Raw genomic sequence first — 24,571 nt, forward strand, 5'->3', positions numbered from 1 at the left:
GAAGAAAAAACCTTAATAAAGTACAGCAAAATTATCCATACATGGAAATATATAACCTTAAATACTGATATTAGGAAAGAAAAAAATGATTGGAAATTTTAAACATTCAACTTTATAAGTAAGATTACAAATAATAGCCTCTTAGACTAACCTATGGAGTGTAGAAGGTGAGATAAAATTATACACAGTAGAAATTAAAGGAATATAAAAATATATACAAAACAGAAACTCAGTGGAACCAAGTTTCTTCTTTGAAAGAGGAATACAATGGATACTAATACAGTGAAGTTGACAAGGAACAAAACAGAGAAGGGACAGTTAAATAATATTAGAAATAAGGAAGCATAACCATAAATCCAAAGAAAAAAATGAGATAATCAAAATACTATAAAGAGGTCTATTCTAATACATGTGAAAACTTAAATATGAAAGTTGTAGAAGTATATAATTTACTAAAAATATACTGGGAATAAGTAGAAAGCCTTTGGGTTAATACTTGAAACGTCACGAGAAAACATCCTCTGATGATTTTACAGTCAAGTTTTACTGAACTTTCAGGAAACAGATATATCAAACTATAGAATAATAATAATGCGGCCTAATTTGTTTTATGATCTCAGAAATTTCTATTATGAAATCAGGAAATGACAGTATAGGAAAGCTGAATTATTGGCTAAACTGTGTTATGAGAACATACATATAATTATCCTTAAAGAATCTACCAGCACTTTGGGAGGCCGAGGCGGGCGGATCACGAGGTCACAAGATCGAGACCATTTTGGCTAACATGGTGAAACCCCATCTCTACTAAAAATGTTAAAAATAATTAGCCGGGCATGGTGGCACACGCCTGTAATGCCAGCTACTTGGGAGGCTGAGGCCGGAGAATCTCTTGAACCTGGGCGGCAGAGGTTGCAGTGAGCCGAAATTGCGCCACTGCACTCCAGCCTGGGCAACAGAGCAAGACTCCATCTCAAAAAAAAAAAAAAAAAAGAATCAAACAACGTGTATATAAGATAGATCATGACCAACTTGTTTGTATTCCAGTATTTCAAGGCTTGTCTATCATCAAAAAATCTAAAATGTCATTAAAGAGAATAATGATATGATCATTTTCATAGATTGAGAATAAAGGTATGTGATACAATTTTTAAATCATTCATGGAAAAACTCTCAACAAACAGTAATAAAATAGATATTCTTTAATTGTTTAAGGTTCCTATCATAAGCCTAGAGCAAATATCATTATTGAAACTGGAATATACATGAATTACCTTTTAACAAGAGAAAAGTCAACAATGCTTATTATCACTGCTTCCCTAAAGCATTTTAATAGAGAACCTAGCACATGGCAGGGGGATAAGAAAAACAAAATGTGTAAGGATTAGGAAATAAAACTCAAAACTGTCATTATCTGTATATTAGATTATTTTTTCATATAGAAAATTCAAAGAATCTACAAGAAGATTTTTTAAAACTGGGAAGATCACTTATCAAAATAGGCAAATATAACTTAAATACTTAAAATTCAATATAATTTCAGCATATAATATATAGAGCACACAACTTTAAATTACTACTTATAATAACATCAACAATTAAAAGATAATAGATTAAAAGATAATAGATAATAGATAAATATAATAGATAAAGATATGAATGAGCTGTATGGAACTGTATAAAGAAAATTATAAAACTCAAGTTAAATATGCCTGTATTCAAATAAATAAATAATAAACTCAAATAAATACACCAATATTCATGGATTGGAATATTCGATGCTGTAAAAAAAAGTTTTCCACAAATAAATTTACATATTTCATGTGACTTCAATAAAAATTCAACTAAAGTTTTCATGGAGATTGAAAAGTAAAATTTTAATTTTATATGGAAGGGTCAAGGATCAAGAATAGCTAAGCTCCCCAAGAGGAAGAAGAATAAGATGGGAAGTGCTTTCCATAGGGAACCTCAAGACTACACCAATATGATAGTGGTACAGGGGTAGATAAAATGACCAAGGAATAAAATAGCCTTAAAAAAGTTTCATAGATGAATAGTTATTGGATTTATGATGAAGATGTTATTGAAGTTCTTTGGAGATAGAAAGTTATTATTCAGTAAATGATGGAATGATTGAATATCTGTATGAAATATTCCAAATTGTATTGTATCTCTGCTTCACACAATTCACAAAAATTAATTACAAATGTATTAAAAGCTTAAATATGAAAGGCCAAATGTAGAAACTAAGTATTAAAAACATTTAAGTATTAATATATACAAATATATATAGTTGTATTAAAAACAAATAAGTATTAAAAACATTTAAGTCTCATGTCCTTTTAACATTTCAAAAGCAATCATGTCTTCCTAACAGTCTCCCAAAGTCTTAACTCATTCCAGCATTAACTCAAAAGTCCAAGTCCAAAGTCTCATCTGAGACAAGGTAAGTCCCTTCCACATATAAACCTGTAAAAATCTAAAACAAGATAGTCACTTCCAAGATACAATGAGGGTACAAGCACAGGGTAAATGTCCATATTCCAAATAGGAGAAATTGGCCAAAACAAGGGGGCCACAGGCCCCATGCAAGTCTGAAACCTAGCATGGCAGTCAAATCTTAAAGCTCCAAAATGATCTCCTTTGACTCTATGTCTCACATCCAAGGCATGCTGATGCAAAGGGTGGGCTCCCACACCCTTGGGCAGCTCTGTCCCTATGGCTCTGGAGGGTACAGCTGTTGTGGCTGCCTTCACAAGCTGATGTTGAGTGCAGGCAACTTTTCTAGGCACATGGTACAAGCTGTTGGTGGTTCTACCTTTCTGGGGTCTGCAGGATGGTGGCCCTCTTATAGCTCAACTAGGCAGTGTCCCAGTGGAGACTCTGTGTGGCACATACAACCCTACATTTCCCTTCTGCACTGCTCTAGCAGAGGTTCTCCATGAGGACTCTGCCCCTGTAGCAGACTTTGGCCTGGACATCCAGGTGTTTCCATACATCCTCTGAAATCTAGGCAGAGGTTCCCAAAGCTCAACTCTTGTCTTCTGTGCACCTGCAGGCCCAACACGATGTGGAAGCCACCAAGGCCTGGGGTTTGCATTTTCTGAAGCAATGAGCTGAGCTGTACCTTGGCCCCTTTTAGCCACAGCTAGAGCTGGAGTGTCTGGGACACAGGGTACTAAGCCCTGAAGCTTCACAGAGCAGCAGGGCTCTGGGCACAGCCCAAAAGCCATTTTTCCCTCCTAGGCCTCTGGCCCTGTGATGGGAGGGGCTGTTATGAAGATCTATGACATGCCCTGCAGACATTTTCCCCATTGTCTTGGCTCCTCATTATTTATGCAAATGTCTGCAGCTGGCTTGAATTCCTCTTCAGAAAAATGCTATCTTCTTTTCTACCACATGGTCAGGCTGCAAATTTTCGAAACCTTTATGCTCTTATTCCCTTTGAAATATTAGTTCCAATTTCAAACCATCTCTTCGTGTATGCATACAACCGAATGCTTTCAGAATAAGCCTGGTTAAAACTTGAATGCTTTGCTGCTTAGAAATTTATTTGACCAGATACCCTAAATTATCTCCATCAAGTTCAAATTTCCACAGATCTCTAGGGCAAGGGCGACATGCCACCAGTCTCTTTGCTAAAGCATAGCATGAGTGACTTTTACTCCAGCTCCCAATAAGTTCCTCATCTCTATCTGAGACCATTTCAGCCTGGACTTCATTGTCCACATCACTATCATCATTTTGGTCAAAACCATTCAACAAGACTCTAGAAAGTTCCAAATTTTCACTCATCTTCCTGTCTTCTTCTGAGCCCTCCAAACTGTTTCAAACTGCCAGTTACCCAGTTCCAAAGTCACTTCCACATTCTCAGGTATCTTACAGCAATGCCCCACTACCTTAGTACCAATTCTATTATTTTTTATTTCTTTTTCAGATTGTTATCTGTTGGCATGTAGAAATGCTACTGATTTTTTATGTTTATTTTGTACCCTGCAACTTTACTGAATTGATCAGTTCTAATAGTTTTCTTGCAGAGTCTTTTTCAAATATAAGCTCATATAATCTACAAACAAGGATATTGTACTTCTTCCTTTCCAACTTGGATGCCCTTTATATCTTTCTCTTGTCTGATTGCTCTATCTAGAAATTCCATTACTATGTTGAATGACAGTAGTGAAAGTGAGCATCCTTGTTGTGTTCTAAATCTTAGAAGACGTTTTTCAGTTTTTCTCTATTCTATGTGATATTAGCTGTTGGTCTGTCATACATCACTTTTATCATGCTGAGGTATGTTTCTCCTGTCCCCAGTGTTTTGAGGGTTTTTGTCATGAAGGGGTAATGAAATTTATCAACTTGGTGTTCTACTCCGCTGTGGCTGTGCTGGTACCTCAGGTGCAAGACAAAGTCTCCTTTGCTTTTTCTTCTGCTTTTCACAAGCAGAACAAGTTTTGCCCCATAGCCACCACAGCTAGTAATGTGCTGAATCTCACCTGAAGCCAGCAAGTCTCAGAGGGTCACCCAAGGCCCTCAGTGTAGTACCTGGGTATTGCTGCTGGTTATTCAGGGTCCGAGGGGGCTCTTCAGTTAACAGGTGATGAATGCTGCCAGGACTGAGTACTTACAGACTCCATGGGGCTCGCTCAAAATGTCATTTACTTTGTTAGGTAATGTTCAACATCATCAAAACTTTGGGATTTGCAGTTCCTTTAAGACCTTATCTTATAAATAGACACTAACCTTTGTTGTTTAAACGGGAAATAGTAGTGGCTTCAATTAAACTGTGCTAGAAAGCAGTTTTAAATCAATAATCATTTTCTAATATATGAATTAATCTCTTAATTTTTCAACTTTGGAATTAATGTATAAAGGTATCAATTTAAAAGCTACTTCAACTCAAAAGTTGAGTCTTGCTAAATATGGTATAATGAAATGAATATGAGAGGTACTGAAGAAATAATGTAATGCAGTGTCCAAGTTATACATATGTAATAAAATCAACAGCATTAATCACTTATGCAAAGATAAGTTAATTAGCTAAGTAATAACTGAATTATTTTCAAACTGGATTTATAAATTACTTTCCATGTTTTTATTCAAGGTAGCATATAGGTTTAACTAATACAATTTTAGATCTTTATTTTTTCTTATTAGCTAAATAATTCTCACACTGATTAAAATAGCAAGGATATATAATTTCCATTTGATGATACCTCTTATCTGCCATAGATATGTAAGTTTTTACATATATAAGTAAACAATATGATTAAATATTTATTGGTCACTAAAAATAATAAGTAGTAATTCAATTTTAAAGTGAATACTATTAATACATATTTTTATATTAAAAATAAACAGTTTGGAATGGCTATAAAAATTATAAATGTATAATTAAGTATGTCAACATTAAGTGGAATTTTTGAATGGTAATGATTGAAAAACATTCATAGTATATGTATATATGCGCTTAATAGTATCCAAATTTTCAAATATCTACCTACATGTATATGCATCTGTTATTATTATTTAGTCTATATGCATTAAGTTTGTACCTATTAAAGTGATAACTTTTGGTAAATTTTCATCAGAATACATTTAAAAACAGTAATTTATATCATGATGGTGATTAAGAAATATTGTGTTTAATCAGGTGTCACATGTCTTTTTAATCCTTATAGAACAAAAGGAATATTTGATCATCTCAAGTGGTTCTTAGTTATCATCCATCTTATATTGTGATCAGAAAATAAGAGATGATACAAAGATATCTTTAATAATTAGGCACATGATTACAAATATTTCTTATTTTAATTTTCTTGAGGATTCAAAAAAATGAAATATACATTTAAAGCCAATGACTGGCAGGTATTTTGAGCTAATGAAACATTTTTTTTATTTTAAACAGAAATTCAACTCTATGTGTCCAGATTCCCACAGTAAGGCTTCTTGATGGTGAAGAGATTCGCCCTCTTTCTGTGAAATTTCCAAAAGGCAGAGTCATCCCAGGCTCTCACAGTGGAATTAATAATAAGCTCACTTGCCACCTCAGTTTCAAGTCATCTAAACCTGTGTCATTTTTTACCAATCTTCTTTTCTGTGATGACAGAAAAAACTGGTAAGATATCTAAATGTACATTATTTTGTATCTGACATTAAAGAATAACATATTTATATTTTACACCATGGTAAAATGTTAAAAAGAGAGGGATCTAATATAATAACCTTGGACATAAAGATTATTTCTAAAATTCCAAATGTAAGTGTGCTCTCACAAAAAGCAGCATAATAGTGGCTACCAATTTATACTCTGGAGCTAGACTGCCTGGGGTCAAATCCAGGCTTTGTTAACATTACTTCTGAGACTCAGTTTCCTCATCTATGAAATGGAGCTAATAGCAGAACCTATCCCATCTGTCATCATGAAAAGTACAGTGAGTTAGTAATTATTGAGCAATTGGACAGGAAATAACCCAAAGGAAATGCTAAATAAGTGTCAACTGAAAGTGAGAAATATCAACATAATGATTTCCCTACAATATAGCTTTGTTGCATGTTACTTTAACAGGGTGAGGAGATTTCAAATACCCCTTGGTAAAATGATATTTCTGGATATCTTATCTTGTAGGACCAGAAATACCATTTTTACATCATATCCTGAAATAACTTGACTAACTAAATGGCAAGAGGTTGAAGTGTAGAGCTATAAAGTTTGTTTAAAAGGCTTATAATGAAAAGTAAAATTAGTGTCAGAGTATGTTCTCTATGTGCTCATTTATTAACATTTAGAGGCGTCATTTGTATATTTGTAGTTAAAAGACTGATTCATGTGTTTGGCATTAGGAGAGGGACATCTCTCTTCTTAATACATAGAAATATCTTCTTCTTAATACATCATATTTCACAACATCCCATTTCAATCATCAGCAGATTTGTGATAAATTAGAGCTATTGGAACTAATTTAGAAACTTTGCAAATCATAGATGAGCAACAAAAGACTTTTCTATACACCCAGATAAACAAGGCACTAAGGCCATAAGCATTCCCCAGAGCCTTAATACTGGCAAATCCTTTTACTGGTGACTGGTTAACTCCTTATCTGGTTTTCTACAGTGAATATGATCAGATCCTCTTACTCTTCTCTACTCTCCAATGCTGTCCTTGCCTTTCTCTCTTTAGGCATCCCATTTCTGATCTCATTGAGATAAATGAGGTCTTCCAGAAAGGAATTCCTCAAGAGCTTCCTTTTCATTTTAGAATTTCTATGAAATAAATTATACTCATTTATTATTGGTAATCTATTAGCATATATTTATTGTAGGCAAACCATGTGTGTACTCTGCCCAAGATTTAGGTAAAGAAAGGGGGCAAATCCTTGATGGATGTCAGTGTGGTAGGTTTTTTGCCCTGTGTTGAAGCCTTTATTTGCATCTGGTTTGTTCATATGGAAGCCCATGGGCCTAATTAAAAATATAACACTGATTTCTTGATTTTTTTGCTTTCTTTTACTTTGTAAGATTCTTTCATAATGTGGCTCCTCTTGGGGGCTAACATGCTTGGCTTTTAATTTTGTTTTCTTTAGATTTTGTCACATTTGGATTGGCCCAACCAGCTGGAAATCTGTGAATAATAGCAGGAATAAATATTTTCTGCTAATCTGTCTGCTTTCCCATCCACAATAATGTGCTCCCAGCTCAGAGATTGTACACCCTACTTGCGTCTTACCCAAATTCCCCAAAAAGTCTGGGGATAGAAGTTTTATTCAATTGGTGCAAAAGCAGTTGCAGTTTTTGCCATTATTTTCAATGTCAGAAAAACCACAATTACTTTTGCACCAACCTAAATATATATCTGTGTGAGAAATGGTGATGTGAATAAGGAGTATTATAAACAGTAAAATGAAGCATGAGGTATGGAGGCTAAAGCAACCCATATTTTAATGGCATTTTTGGTGTTACGGTTTGGTGAATTCTGGCAAGACTTAGCTGGGAGATGAAACTGAAAAGGCAGCAGGAACAGATTATGAAAGTCGTCCATGCTCTGCTTTGCTATCCATGAGTGAGAAATAGGGTGAGAACCAGGAGAGTGTGATGTTATGGATATCAAGGTTGAACAAATACAGGAAGCATAAGGTCTACAGCTATTAATTAATACAAGTCAGGTACTACTCATAGGCTAGATCTCATGGAATCCACACAATAGTCCTGAGAAGTGGGTTTTTTGTCTTTTTTTTTTGTTTCTAGATTATCATCTCTGTTTTATAGAAGAGGAATCTAAGGCTCACAGTGTGACCTAACTTGTCCAAGCTCACTCAAACATTAAATGGGGGAGTCAAGAATGTAAACCATATTTTGGTTTCCAAAGATTTTCCACTTAGTCACCTTATTTTAAATACCATTTAGACTATAAATAATTATATAGAAATTTTTATAATAAGCATGCATTTTTGAGGGTTACACTACTATATGTCATATATAGATTTTCCAAAGAATAAGAGATGTTTTCTTTCTTTCCTACTCTTCTGCATGTATTTCTCTCTCTCTCTTACACACACACACACACACACACACTAGTGAAACTTCTGTGTTCCACATATAGTAATGATAGAATTACAGTCTACTCAATAAGTACTGAGGCATTATTAATTTATTTTGCTCAATATATTAATTAATGAGGCAAAATCTCATGAATCGTCTCTATGGTTATAGCATAAAATCAAACAAATGTGAAATGTGACTGTGTATTCAAAGAACGTAGTTGTTGTGGTTCCAATGACATCAGGAGCAATGGACCCGCACATTTGTTATTGGCCGGTGTTCAGAAGTGTTAGTGTCTCATACAGTTTGGCCGTGTCCCCACCTAAATTTCATCTTGAATTGTAGCTCTTATAATCCCCACGTGTCATGGGAGGGACCCAGTAGGAGGTAATTGAATAATGGGGTGAGTTATCCTGTGCTGTTCATGTGATAGTGAATAAGTCTCATGAGACCTGATGGTTTTATAAAGGACAGTTCCCCTGCACGCTCTCTCTTGCCTGCCACCATGTGAGATGTGCCTTTGCTTCTCCTTCACTTTCTGCCATGATTGCGAGGCCTCCCCAGCCATGTGGAACTGTGAGTCCATTAAACCTATTTTTCTTCATAAATTGCCCCATGTTGGTATTTCTTCAGAACAGTATGAAAATGGACTAATACGGTAAATTGGTACCACAGAGAGTGGGGTGCTGCTATAAAGATAGCCAAAAATGTGGAAGTGACTTTGGAACTGGGTAACAGGCAGAGGTTGGAACAGTTTGGAGAGCTCAGAAGAAGACAGAAAAATGTGTGAAAAGTTGGAACTTCCTAGAGACTTGGAGGGCTCAGAAGACAGGAAGTTGTAGGAAAGTTTGGAACTTTCTAGAGACTTGTTGAATAGCTTAGACCAAAATGCTGATTGTGATATGGACAACAAAGTTCAGGCTGAGGTGGTCTCAGATGGAGGTAAGGAACTTGTTGAGGACTGGAGTAAAGGTCCCTCTTGCTATGCAAAGGGACTGATGGGATTTTGCCCCTGCGCTAGAGATCTGTGAAACTTTAAACTTGAGAGAGACGATTTAGGGTATCTGGCAGAAGAAATTTCTAAGTGGCAAAGTGTTCAAGAGGAAGCAGAGAATAAAAGTTTGAAAAATTTGCAGCCTGATACTGCAGTAGAATAGAAAAACCCATTTTCTGTGGAGAAGTTCAAGTCAGCAGCATAAATTTGCATAACTAACAAGGAGCCAAATGTTGATCACCAAGACAATGGGGAAAATGTCTCTAGGGCATGTCAGAGATCTTCACAGCAGCCCTCCCATCACAGGCCTGGATGCCTAAGAGGGAAAAATGGTTTCCTGAGCCAGGTCCAGGGTACCCCTGCTGTGTGCAGCCTAGGGATGAGATGCCCTGTGTCCCAGCTGCTCCAGCTATGGCTAAAAGGGGTCAAGGTATAGCTTAGGCCATGGCTCCAGAGGGTGCAAGTCCCAAGCCTTGGCAGCTTCCATGTGGTTTTGAACCTACAGGTGCACAGAAGTCAAGAGTCAAGGTTTGGGAACCTCCCCCTAGATTTCGGATGATTTATGTAATCACCTGGATGTCCAGGCAGCAGTTTGCTGCAGGGTGGAGCCCTTATGAAGAACCTCTGCTAGGGCAGTGTGGAAGGGAAATGTGGAATCAGAGCCCCCACACAGAGTCCCCACTGGGGCACTGCCTAGGAGAGCTGTGAGAAGAGGCCCACCATCCTCCAGACCCCAGATCCACCATCTTTCAGCCCCTAGATCCACTGACAGCTTGCACCATGCACCTGGAAAAGTTGCAGACCCTCAATGCCGGCCCATGAAAGCAGCCAGAAGGGGGGCTGTAACCTGCAACGCCACAGGGGTGGAGCTGCTCAAGACCATGGGAACCCATCTCTTGTATCAGTGTGACCTGGATGTGAGACATGGAGTCAAAGGAGATCATTTTGGAGCTTTAAGATTTGCCTGCCCTGCTGGATTTCGGACTTGTATGAGGCCTGTAGCCCCTTTGTTTTGGCTAATTTCTCCCATTTGGAATGGCTGTATTTACCCAATACCCGTCCCCCATTATATCTAGGAAGTAATTAACTTGTTTCTGATTTTACAAGCTAAGCGATGGAAGGGACTTGCCTTATATCAGATGAGACTTTGACTGTGGAATTTTGAGTTAATGCTGAAATGAGTTAAGACTTTGGGGGACTGTTGGGAAGGCATGATTGGTTTTAAAATGTGAGGACATGAGATTTGGGAGGGGCCATGGGTGGAATGATGTGGTTTGGCTATGTCTCTACCCAAAGCTCATCTTAAATTGTAGCTCCCATAATCCCCATATGTCATGGGAGAGACCCAGTCAGAGGTAATTGAATCGGGGGGTGGGTTTTTTCTTGCTGTTCTCATGATATTGAATAAGTCTCACAAGACCTGATGGTTTTATGAAGGGCAGTTCTCTTGCACACACTCTCTTGCCTGCCACCATGTGAGACGTGTTTTGCTTCTCCTTTGCCTTCCACCATGATTGTGAGGCCTCCCCAGCCATGTGGAACTGTGAGTCCATTAAACCTCTTTTTCTTTATGTATTACCCAGCCTTGGGTATTTCTTCATACAGTATGAAAATGGACTAATACAGTGTCATTAACAGCAAAGCTGATATTGAAGTGTCTGCTCTATGAATTTATTGGCACAGAAACTCCTGGAAAGTACCTGATTTAGTTGTCCACTCAAAGCCAATAAAAATTGATTGTTTTCCTAATCATGGATGAGATATAGCATAGTAGAATGATTGACCTTTTCTTAAAAATAACTAACCACATTCTTGCTTAATTTTGCAAGTTGCCACATTTGAGGAACTGGATTATATATATCCTCTGCTTTTAAAACAGGTACAATAAAATTTTGCACATAAAGATAAATTAATGCATTTATAAGTGTTTTAAATAATAAAAATTAGAAATCTTACATTTTTCATTGAGGTTTTAATTAATCAATACATTCAAACTTTAGAGATAAAACTCATAGACTTTGTTGCAAATGTACTTAACATTTTTCTCATGAGAAATATATTTTTAAATAGGCAGATCTGATGTTTAAAACTGAGAATATACAGCTGTTAATTATATTACCTCTTTTCCTCTATTCAGTAGCATTTTATCAACCATGTTATGGGTTTATAAACACTTTTGCTGCATAATAAAGCTTCTTATACTTACTCTCATTGACAATCACTTAAATGGAAATTATACTATTTTTAGAAAGCATTCAATACAATTAGAATTGAGGAATAATGAAGGTAATTCTAAATATTGTTCTGCTCAGTGCATAATTTGGCATTTGGGTAGAGTGTGCTTGGCACCATTGGGTCAGTCCCTAGTACTTTAAAATGTATATTTAGCATGGCTCTTTCAGATACCTTCCTGTTTTTGAATGGGTAGGAAACTGCATCACATAAAGGAGACTAGCAGAGAATGAATCAGATCCAGAGTCAAATCAGTTTGAAAGCACTTATTCACTCAAGTTGGCAATGCTACCTTAGGAACTGTAGTGTAAATTAATACCTGCTTTTTATGTGCCTTTTTGGGATATTTGATATTGGATATTTAAAATAAGTATGTAGATATATTTGAATATATATTTAAATTAAGGCTTATAATAAGCAAGTAATGTGAGTTGCGTACCTCTGAGGGATACTACCAGGTAGCTACAGGCAACTTTTGAGGTACTCAAAGCTCTCCTTATGGATTAAGAAGAATTACTAAGGATAGATTCATCTTTTGGAGACTCCGTTCTTAATGCAAACCATTTACAATGGTCCATCTCAAATTTTAGCATCATGGCAACAAAAGGCAGGCAATGGAAAATCTTAGTATCCATTTAATTGTTCATAACTGAAGTCAGTATGGTAATATTACCTCAAAACATTATTTGTCATGGTTTGGGGGGATGAGTTATGCATAATACCATACACTTGTCCACCTTCCTTAGTGTTGTGTGTGTAGATAGAATAAGCAGTGAGGAAGGGAGTAGAGTTCACATGAGACCGCTCTGTGTTCTGATATAATCATCTGCTCTGTATTATTTGTCCTAGCCCTGTGAAAAGCTGTTTGTAATGGCACCTTCATCCTACAAAGAGCGTTATTTTCATGGTTAATCTATTCAAACAAACCATAGTCTCTATACAAGGTAGAATGTTTCATTTATATTTAACAAAAAGTATAATACTGGTGTGTCATAATACACTATAAACATACGATGTTCATAACTAGAAGTTATTCATCATTTACTTGTAGCAAAATGGTGGAGTTTAAAATTTGCATAGAAATGCAAAAGCTGAGAAACTGTCAAGGTAATATTTACCACATCTTCCCAGATTATTAAAATTATAGTACTTTTAACACCAGGTAGCAGAATAAAAGAGTTATCCACAGATGTAGTTTTTCTAATATCCTTCTTTTTCTTTTCTCTAACCCCATCCTCTTTGGGATCTGTGAAGTTGGTTGGAGAACCTCTGCCTTGCTTAGAGATTTTTCATTTTAAAGGAAATTCCAATGTCTTGTCCTCTTTATCTCCCTTACTGGTTGTGAGCACCTTCCTGATTGCTGTTCTTCACAGAACTCCTAGAAGGTGGATGCCCATGCAGTCAACTGCTACCTTAGGACCTCCTAGTACAGCCCTCTCCATCTTATCTTCCTCAGACCCACCCCCACCGTGGCTACCCAGTTTCTCACCTATTTGTAAATCTGAACTGATTACTCAATAAATTACTTAGCCATTAGTTATCCATAAGTGTTGCTGTCTGTAATTTGGGCATTTCATATTAGATAGGTGATATTTAAATGTATGCTTTATGCTTACAAAGGGTGTTATTAGAAATCAAAATGCATTTACTTTTCTTTATGTTAAAAAGAAAACAATAATGTGTACAATTAAATTAAATATTTTTTCTGTTTAAAAATTTCTGTTCAACTTAAAACCAACTTTATATCAATTCTTCATTTAAATATTTTATTAAATGTATTGAATGGTTTTCTCTTAATGTCCTTAATTTTATGTAATTTAATTATTTAAATCTATTTAACATTTACCTTTATCCTGAACATTTTTAGTTTTTTCAACCAAATAGAAACCAATATAAAAAATGCTTTTGTAATACGGTTTTCAGAATTTCAGCAGACTTAAAATTCATCATTTTAATGCTTGAAAGTTATTTAAAGATGAATATTATTATAAAGAATCTTAGAGAACTCATTCAAGCTCTTATTATTTTTTCTCTTTTTTTTGAGACGGAGTCTCACTCTGTCACCCAGGCTGGAGTGCAGTGGTGTGATCTTGGCTCACTGCAAGTTCCGCCTCCCGGGTTCACGCCATTCTCCTGCCTCAGCTTCCCGAGTACCTGGGACTACAGGCGCCCGCCACCATGCCCAGCTAATTTTTTGTATTTTTAGTAGAGACGGGGTTTCACCGTGTTAGCCAGGATGGTCTCGATCTCCTGACCTCGTGATCCACCCGCCTCGGCCTCCCAAAGTGCTGGGATTACAGGCATGAGCCACCATGCCCAGCCAGCTCTTACTATTTTTTCTTATTTTTTTTTTTAAATTTAACACCATGTAGACATGGTCAGTTTATTTATTTATTTATTTTTCTTCAATTTTTATTTTAATTTCAGGGGTACATGTGCAGGATGCGCAGGCTTGTTACGTAGATAAATGTGTGCCATGGTGGTTTGCTACACAGATCAACTCATCACATAGTTATTAAGCCCATTATCCATTAGCTGTTCCTGAAGCTTTCTCTCCCCCTGCTCCCCAATGACAGGCCCCAGTGTGTGTTGTTCCCTAGCATGTGTCCATGTGTTCCCATCATTCAGTTCCCACTTATAAGTGAAAACATGTGTTTGTTGTTTGGTTTTCTGTTCCTGCATTAGTTTGTTGAGCGTAACGGCTTCCAGCTCCATCCATGTCCCTGCAAAGGACATGATCTCCTTCCTTTTTGTGGCTGCATAGTATTCCATGGTGTATATGTACCACATTTTCTTTATCCAGTCTATCGTTGATGGGCATTTGAGTTGATTCCATGTCTTTGCTATTGTGAATAGTGCTGCAGTGAACATACATGTGCATATGTCTTTATAACAGAATGATTTATATTCCTTTGGGTATATACCCAGTAATGGGATTGCTGCATCAAATGGTATTTCTGCTTCTAGATCTTTGAGGAATCACCACAATGGTTAAACTAATTTACATTTCCACCAACAGTGTAAAAGTACTCCTTTTTCTCCACACCCTCGCCAGCATCTGTTGTTTCTTGACTTTTTAATAATCACCATTCTGACTGGCGTGAGATGGTATCTCATTGCAGTTTTGATTTGCATTTCTCTAATGACCAGTGATGTTGAGCTTTTTTTTTCATGTTTGTTGGCTGTATGAATGTCTTCTTTTGAGAAGTGTCTGTTTATGTCCTTTGCCCATTTTTTAATGGGGTTGTTTTTTTCTTGTAGATTTCTTTAAGTTCCTTGTACACTCTGGATATTAGTACTTTGTCAGATGGACAGACTGCAAAATTTTTTCTGCCATTCTGTAGGTTGTCTGCTCATTCTGATGATAGTTTATTTTCAAGCTCTTACTTTCAAAATAAAAGTATCATCTACTTGCATTGTGGTGGTTCCTACTGGATGAAACCATAACTTTAAAAACCATAATGTGTCATCTTGGTAATTAGGTATCCTAACAATACGTATAAAAAAAGAGTGATATGTGACATATACAACATGGGTTGACTAATGAATAAGAATTGGCTATGAGCAAAATTGACCAAGAAGGGCATTTCATATTTATACTCGATAGAATTTCAAGTAATGCCTGTAGAAGCTGTGCTTTACAAAGGGCTTCGCAGACTTACAAGGATATGAAATCCTCAAGTGGCTACTCAGTCTCTCCTCACTTAAGGAAGGCTGCTCAAATGGTGTACTGACCAGCGTGTATCTCTCTGTCCTAAAACACACCAAAAGCACCAAGTGTGTGGGGTTGGCAAATGATACAGCTTGCTATAATGGATGATCACAACTGTTAGTTTTTTTATGATTTGGAAATTAGGATAAAAACGAGTTGATTAGTTTGAAATATGTGGAACTGAACTTTCCAGATGCCTTTTCATGTTAGCACTTGGTGCTTAGCTATGTGAAATGCTATCAGCTACCTGCCTCCTTTTGTCAGTTCCTACAGGATCTTTCTCAGCTGAAGAGTGCCACCTTGACTAAGGTGACACCCTACCAGGCAAGTCTGCCTCTTTTAACTGATTAAGACATGTTTAGAGGACTACACATTTCAGCCTGATACCAGAAACTTTGAAAGGCAATCCAGAGCTCCCAGCCTGGTTGAACAAGTCCTCACTGGGCTTGCATAGCTGTTCTACTTCATTCTGTTCTTCATTTGGTTCCATCTCCATTTCTTACACGTGTTACTCCCTAATAATCCTCTTAAACTCCAAACTGTCTGCTTCTAGAAAACTCAACCTATGACAATTAGGGATTGAATGTTATACATGTAGGATCCCCACTGATGTCTAAAGTAGTTTTTTTTTCCAGTAGCTCAAATGTATCACAGATGAGGATGTCAATTTCTCCATCCATCCATACACTCATATTGCAGTCTTTTTTACATGCTGTATGCTTATCTTTGCATTTAAGAGGCTAGACATAATGAGTAAGATATTTATGTGCAAGGTAATTATGACAAAGGGCAGAAGTAAAGAGACCAATGAATAAGCTATTCCAGGTTGATGCTGTGGAAATGTGCAGAATTAGAGTGGTGGTTGTTAGAATGAAAATTAAACTGTGAATGGGAAAGAAGAAGTGATTTAGATGGAATAAATATTAAGACATGGTGATTGATAGCAAGTCAAACATCAACAACCCTGTGAAATAAAAGAAAATAAAAAGGCAGCATATATACATGTCAATTTTGTGCTACACCTTCACAAATCAGTCTGCATAGCTGACTCTAGTTTGTTTTCTGTAATTGAATATTTATTAACTTTTGTTAAAAAATACCCTATATTCTACTAAAAATATAGACCTTGCAGTGATTGGTAAAACTGCAAACCTTCTAAGTCAATTTATTGAAATGGGCATGCAAATTCATTATGTTTTATAATTTTTTTAATGCCTCTCTTTCCTCCCATCCTCACCCTCTGTTATTCTCTTGGCAACTGTTTTCCTCAGGCTTATTACAATTTAAACATTTTGTTTCCCAATTACTAAATCTGGAAGCAAATGTTAGCCCCATAATCTTAATAGTATTCTGTGTAACTGTGAGAATCAGTCTCCAACAGCACCAACCTAAGCTTTTGTAGCCAGAACATGGGTGTTTATGACCTTTTCCAGTAGTTTGCTGGGCATGGTACTTTCCTATTACTACTGGATAAGTGTACATAAAGAAGCATCAATGGCAGGAAGTTGGATTTAATTCTTCCATGCTGAAATGAAAATAGTACTTCAGAATTCTACTTTAAGGCTTGAAGTGACATCTGACTTCCATGAACATTAAATGATTTTTATTTCAGTCTTGCATAAACTAATGAAATATTAGCATGATTTATATTCTGCTACATTCAAACTGAAGAGCTGTGATCTCATTCTTTTCAATTCCTGCATGCTTTTTAAGCTCAAACCATTTGCTAGCCACTCTACATGAAAATACTTACATTTTATTACCTGCTTTTTGAGAAAACATATCACCAAACATTACTATAAATTCAGATAAACTCTAAAGTAAAATGTAATTGTATTACCTCTTAGAGTATATAATGACATTTGTAAAGTCATTTTAAAAGACGTATTAAAAATTATTTATCAAACTGACTGTTTTGCAGGTACACCCTCAGCTGCTTTGTAAGAGCCTGCAGCCTAGAAATTGGGAACCATTTTCATAGATTACAGAAACAGTAGTTTTACCATTCCGAGTCTCTTACTAATAATGCAGTTATATTTTGGATGGATTTTATTGACCTCTCATTTGAAAGGAACAATACAACACAATATGTGAACTTTATTTTTATTAAGTTCACACATCTTTCTATTATTGCCCTTATATCCAATGGGGACATTATAAAAGAGATCATCTAACTCTGGAATAATCAATGAGATAAGAGAGTATTTTATGCTGTGTTGAATATATTGTAGTTCCTAATTGATTTATTTTGCCCTTCCCTTTTGTACCATTTTCTTATTGCCAGGAGTTCCCAGCTGAGGCACTCACCCATATGCAATCATATTCCCTTTGAAAGTGATGTCAGATCGTCACCTAACTTCCTAATTTCCTATGGTCATTTCATCATGTCTTAGTTGGTCTCTAATAGCTGAGCCCTTGCTTAAATGTTAATAGCTAATCTTCAAGCTACTAATTTATAATCAACAAATATTATTTCGGATTGTACTGCTCTAACTAATGAGAATACATATTTCATGGTAGGAATTCAGACCATTGGCCAGACAGTTGGGAAAATAATTTTAACAAGTATTTCTATCAGAGGAAGTTTAGCATTACACGGAGTTAATGTCCTTCAGCTTTTAAGGCCAGTTCTGACCTTGTTTTTGTGCTATTCTTTGTTTATAAAAAAATTAGAATCGAGCCATTTCAAAGTATAACTATTCCTTTTTAATTAGTTACATATATCCTGAAATATCCTAAGAGATATAAGGAGAAGAGCCTGTAAAAAGCATGGTTTGGATAGGTCATTCCTGTCTTATAAAGTCAATAAAGTGCACTACACTATTCTTGGAATGAAAATGACAATGATCTTACTGTTTTGTGTGACTTCATATCATCATGTCGGAGTTTTAGTGTTTGGTTCCATCAGGCTGCAAATATTAACCCATATAGGGTATGTAATAGCTAGTGCCTATGCTCTAAGTTCTGTGAAATTAACCTTCAAGTAGATAAGCATGCAAACAGCAGAACAGCTAATGATTAGAAATAATTTTTCTTTGTTAGGCATTGCTGTACTTATTGCATTACAGGTCAAGGCGTGATATTTAGCAGTTCTACTCTTTGAGGTAAAGACACAGCCATTTAATATGTTAATCTCTTTCTGATTAAAGTTTAGATTCCTTCTGTGTATTTTTAGAATATAATACATGTATATGCCTTCATAAAAACACAAACATTTCATCCATGTCCCTACAAAGGATATGAACTCATCATTTTTTATGGCTGCATAGTATTCCATGGTGTATATGTGCCACATTTTCTTAATCCAGTCTATCATTGTTGGACATTTGGGTTGGTTCCAAGTCTTTGCATCATTCTCAGTAAACTATCGCAAGAACAAAAAACCAAACACCGCATATTCTCACTCATAGGTGGGAATTGAACAATGAGATCACATGGACACAGGAAGGGGAATACCATACTCTGGGGACTGTGGTGGGGAGGGGGGAGGTGGGAGGGATAGCATTGGGAGATATACCTAATGCTAGATGACGAGTTAGTGGGTGCAGCACACCAGCATGGCACATGTATACATATGTAACTAACCTGCACAATGTGCACATGTACCCTAAAACTTAAAGTATAATAAAAAATAAAATAAATAAATAAATAAAATAAAAAATTAAAAAAAAAAACTCAAGGAAAAACACATACGGTTTATACATTAATAATGTGTATATCTGTGCATACACACTAATAAATTTGCTATGATTTGGATATGGTTTGTTTGGCCCTGTCAAATCTTATGTTGAAATTTTATCCCCCGTATTGGAGATGGGGCCTAATGCGAATTGTTTAGGTCATGGAGTGGTTTCCTCATGAATGGCTAGGTGCTGTCCTTCAGGTAATGATTGAGTTCTCGCTCTGTTAGTACCCAGGATAGTTCCCATGTGAGCTGATTCTTAAAAGGAGCCTAGCACCTCACTCCTCCCTCTCTTCCTTCCTCTCTCACCATGTGATCTGTACACACTGGCTCTTCTTTGCTTTTCACCATGAATGGAAGGAGCCTGAGGCCCTCACCAGAAGCATATACTGTTTCCATGCTTTTTGTACACCCTGCAGAACCATGAGCCATATAAATCTCTTTATAAATTACCTAACCTCAGGTGTTTCTTATAGAAATGCAAACAGACTAAGACAATGTCCATGTATTTCTGTGCACGTGTGTGTGTGTGAACATATATATATACACAAAATATAATATTTCTAAGTATAAACATTTTAGAAGTGATAAATTTTACTTTTTGCCCCAATTCCTTCCTGGAAACTTCATTTGAAACAGCATTAAAAATCTGTTATATTTTCTCATAAAATCACTGAATTACAAATAAAACATATACTGATGTATACTGATTGATGTTAACACAATTTAAAATTGTGCAAATAGACCCTAAAGAGAGATTTTGAAATTTCAAAAATGTTTTACATGAATTATAGCATCATTTCCAGAGAAAAAGGCATACTACCAATGAGCTGGTTCATGTGAAAATAATTAATATACACTTATAGAATTGCTAAATGAACATATATTTCTATATTTGATGAATATCTATGGATCTTTCATGTGATCTGAAGAAGAATTCTCTTCCTTTATCTTACTCTGCTGTGGTACAAATCAATGGAAGACATTCATATGTGAAACATACTTCCTTGGACTTAGGGGGATTTAGAACCTAAAGTCTATTTTAGGGCACGAAATTGGTTCATAGCGCATATTTTCTAGAATTATTAGTGTTTATAAATAACAATTTCTTGATGGGCTACAGCTAACATATTATGGGTTATTGCAATGCCCAGAAGAGCAGCTATAACTTTACTCCCTTCCTCCTCCTCATTCAAGTTAAAGACACTGAAAAACAAGTGACAATCACATTATAATAAAAAGTATGTCCAGTCTGTTTTTATCTGTTAGAAATAAATAAATAAGTCCAGACTTTGCGATATGGTTTGGATTAGTGTCTCTGCCCAAATCTCATGTGGAATTGTAAGCCCCAATATTGGAGGAGGGGCCCTGTGGGAGGTAATTGGATCAAGGGGGTAGATTTCCCCTTGCTGTTCTCGCAGTAGTGAGTTCTCACAAGATCTGGTTGTTTAAAAGTGTGTAGCATCTCCCACTGCCCTCTCTTCCTCCTTCTCCGGCCATGTAAGACAGGCCTGCTTCCTCTTCACCTTCTGCCATCACTGTAAGTTTCTTGAGGCCTCCCCAGGCATGCCCTCCTGTACAGTGTGCAGAACTGTGAGTCTATTAAACCTTTTTCTTCATAAATTGCCCAACCTCAGGTAGTTCTTTATAGCAATACGAGAATGAACTAATACACTTCGTAACTCTATTACTGATTAACAACATGACATATGATGTCCTCACTTGTGATCAAGAGATTCTTGTGTCTGGCAACATAATGAATGAGCTCTACTCATACTCAATGAGCTCTATGTATGTTATAAATATACATAAGAGCACCAGGATTAAAATTCTTTTGTCCCATCAATTGACTTAATTGACATGAAGTAATAGCTATAGCAAGTGTTAGATATTTAAGACACATATCAATGGATTTTTGTGCATGTGAGTAAAGTTACATATGAAATATTTTGCTAATGGTTATTGAAATTGAGAAAAATTGTAAATAGGTATGGATAAACCACATCAGAATGGTTGCTCAAGGAAGTTTGTTTTGTGTAATAAATTTCCCTGAAGGAAATATAGTCATCTGAATTTATTCCATTGATTTTAAGTCTTTACCTAAATGCTATATGAATTCTGTAAGCATCTGTTTTTTATGGTGATGGGGGTGGTCATTGGTTTCACAATTTAAAGCATGTTCAAAACACCAACCCAGCGTCTTTTCCTCTCCTTCACCTGTTGTTCACTTTATTCAAACCTATATACAGAAATATGGTTCCTTAATCAAAAGCAATGTTACCATAACCTCTTCTTTTAACCCTTCGTAGCCACTGCCAGTGTTACCAACATATAATTTTTTTTCTAGCTGCTTTGCAGAAAAAAGTTTAGTCAGATAACCATAGTAAGACTAGAGAGACATGTTTCTATAAACCTGGAGACTTTCTTGCTCTGTCCATTTCTCTGTGAATTAAAATCATGCTAAGTAAGATTGCTTTTAGAATGTAAGATCTGCCTTGAAATAGTATAGATGGGAGCAGAACTTTAGTAAAGATGATAAATATAATATCATAATATTTTTTATGATGTTGACATGTGTTTGACATGCCATCACAGTATTTTGTGTGCTAATGGGAAGTGCTAAAATATTATAAATACAAGGCAAAATATTATAAATACAAGGCCAGTTATCATGGAAATTTAACATGAAGCTTCAAAGTTTTATTCCTAAAAATTGCTCAGACAACCATAAAATCTCTCAGTCTCATTAATGATGTGGAAAGAATTAGTGATGTGTGATTAGAGTATTAATTATTCACTAGCTAATGCCCAGAGAGATGAATTGTGAGACTTTTCACACCTTATTTAATGAATTGTATGTGGTCATCATACCATTCAATATCAAAATATGAAAGACTGGTGAGGAAAAGGATGTACACATGGTCTCCAAATTTCATCCACAGAATACTTACTAATTTCCAAAAGAGAAATTTCCAGCATAGGGAAATCCGTAGACAGATTAGTTGTTTTCAGGGGCTGGGGGTGGGGTGGAGTTGCAAATAGAGAGTGACTGTTAAGCGGTAGAGAGTTTCATTTAAGGACAATGAAAATTTTCTAAAGTTAGATAATGGTGATGGTTGCCCAACTCTGTGATTATATTTTTAAAAAACACTGAATTGTACATCTTTAAAAGATGAATTTTATGGTATGTAAATTACATGTCTAATGCTGCTGTAAAAAGAAATGAAGACATCCGGTGGACACCACCATAACCAAATGACCAAACACAGTATTACTTATAACAGGAAACACGGCCAAAAACAGTACAAGCCCATTTACATTTTCATTAACATTCACATCATATCTTTGACCCTCTTATTGCCAGGAATATTCATTCTGACTTTTACCCAGTAGAACTATTTTAAATCACATATGCCTGAGGTAGCTATTTGAATCTTATAATGGAATTGAAACTCATAATATCAAAGGGCCTTTTCATCTCATTGTTACTGTAATACTGAGTATTTTTTAGAGCAATTCCTCTGTCAGTAACCATTTGTGTCTGTATGCATTGGCATAGGGAATTCATAAATATTACCATTGTCCCCTGATGAAGTAACACAAATTGCTCTATTTCCCCAGAAATATTTTTATTAAAATATAGGCTATTGGTACTACCAACTGTATGTCCTTTTTTCTGTTTTAATATATTTTTAATAGTAATATCAATGAGTGAAGTGTCCATAGTCCCATGCCATATTACTTGTATAATTTCTATATTATATGCTGTATGAAAAGAATGTGGTCAAGTCAGTTTTGTATATGTTTGGCTATTTTTTACCATGAGGAACATCTGAAATCAAATGTTATCTTCTGCAAACTAGGTTTGTAAGAGAAACAAATAAACATTATACTTATTTCCACTTCATTCTTGGGATAAAATTTATTTTCATAATTATTTTCCTTAATTCTTTACCATTTTAGAAATATTTCAAGTGATAGTGTTTTTTTGGTTTGTTCATTTGGTAGTTGTCTTAGGGAACTTTGTCCACAAGCTCACTTTTAGATGATGATTCATGGGTCTGTGCATTAAGGAAATGTTCCCCCCCAAAAAAACAAGTAATGGGGTAAGAGAAGTAGAACGGGGAATTGATCACTCCACATAAATGTGACATTTAAATCAAAATCTCAACAGCAACCTAATCCTGTAGGTTTCTCCAGAACTGAAATGACATCACAATTTTTGTTGTGATTAGGGTGATGGAGCTGAGATTTGAAACTTCCATACCCACAGGTGTTGGCTATGGGCCTGCCCCAGGGTACATCACAGGGGATATGAGTATAAGGGCAGAGCATCCACAGAATTTATTACAGTGGTCTTTTTTTCCTTCTGTAGTCATAGTTAAAACAAAAAGTAATATTTCTTATTCTATGTGGTAGTGATGATGGTGCCTGTATGTAAACTATGTTATTTAATCTAAAATTATTGGTTAAATATAGATAATTGGCTAATGAAATTTTGATTGATGACTATGTTTGACACAAGTGCACAATTTGTAGAAGTACTGATTTATGCTATCAAGGAAATTTAAATTTAAGAATGATATCATATGGTAAAAATTACATATAGATATGAAATGTAATCCTGAATAAGGCTATCTGATACATGTGCTTAGGATCCATAGCAAAGAAAGATAAGATTAGTGTTTGTTAACCAAGATGATGTTGAGTGTGTGTATTTTACATAAAATGTTAATATCAATGTTTATATCAATGTATAAAGAGAAAAATGTAGTTCCTTTCTTACTGGAAAATATTGTATGCAGAACTGAGGTGGAAATCATTCAATTGCATGTAATATATGTTTACCATTAATTTACTTGATAACTTATTATATTTCAGCTATGAACATTTTTTTACTTTCATCCTATTCTATATTTACTTATAGTTACTTGCATTAAAACATGGGATTTTGGCATTTTACCTCAGCTAGTGGCCATAAAGTACTAGTAGATGATAGATGGCTGATTCAACAGTGATATTTTCTTGGTATACTATAATGCAGATCTGAAATTAATAAGGCAGTATTAAAGTGATATAGTTATAAAATATAGCCCTTCTATTAAAAAATCAGTTGCACAAGAATAGAATTGTCATATAAGATAGACAGCCCAAATATAGTTTAAGAGTGTTTTGTGGTTGGTAAACATAATAAGACAATTTCACAATGCTTTCATAAAATAGAGTATGGAGGTTATAGAAGGTAATAGTACTCTGTACTTGTTGAATAACTTTTGTAGTATATATTGCTTTCAGTCCTCAGACACATTTAAAGAAGGACAAACACAAAACAAAAGGTTATCTAAATAAATGAGACTGATATATAAGAGATTTGGAGACCTGGCAGTAGAAAGAATCCTCGAATGTTCTAAATTTC

At 35.6% G+C, this 24,571-nt stretch overlaps 1 protein-coding gene across 1 annotated transcript in view; it reads left to right on the plus strand.

The window, feature by feature from the left end:
- The window catches only part of CFAP47 (cilia and flagella associated protein 47), a 467,323-nt gene that overhangs the window by 120,343 nt on the left and 322,409 nt on the right, over positions 1–24,571 (plus strand). Inside the window, exon 26 of the mRNA XM_003805971.5 lies at positions 5,906–6,115. Within this exon, the coding sequence (XP_003806019.4) occupies positions 5,906–6,115 (210 nt within the window). The remainder of the gene's footprint in view (positions 1–5,905; positions 6,116–24,571) is intronic.

Source organism: Pan paniscus, chromosome X, assembly GCF_029289425.2.
Source record: "Pan paniscus chromosome X, NHGRI_mPanPan1-v2.0_pri, whole genome shotgun sequence".
NCBI lineage: Eukaryota > Metazoa > Chordata > Mammalia > Primates > Hominidae > Pan > Pan paniscus.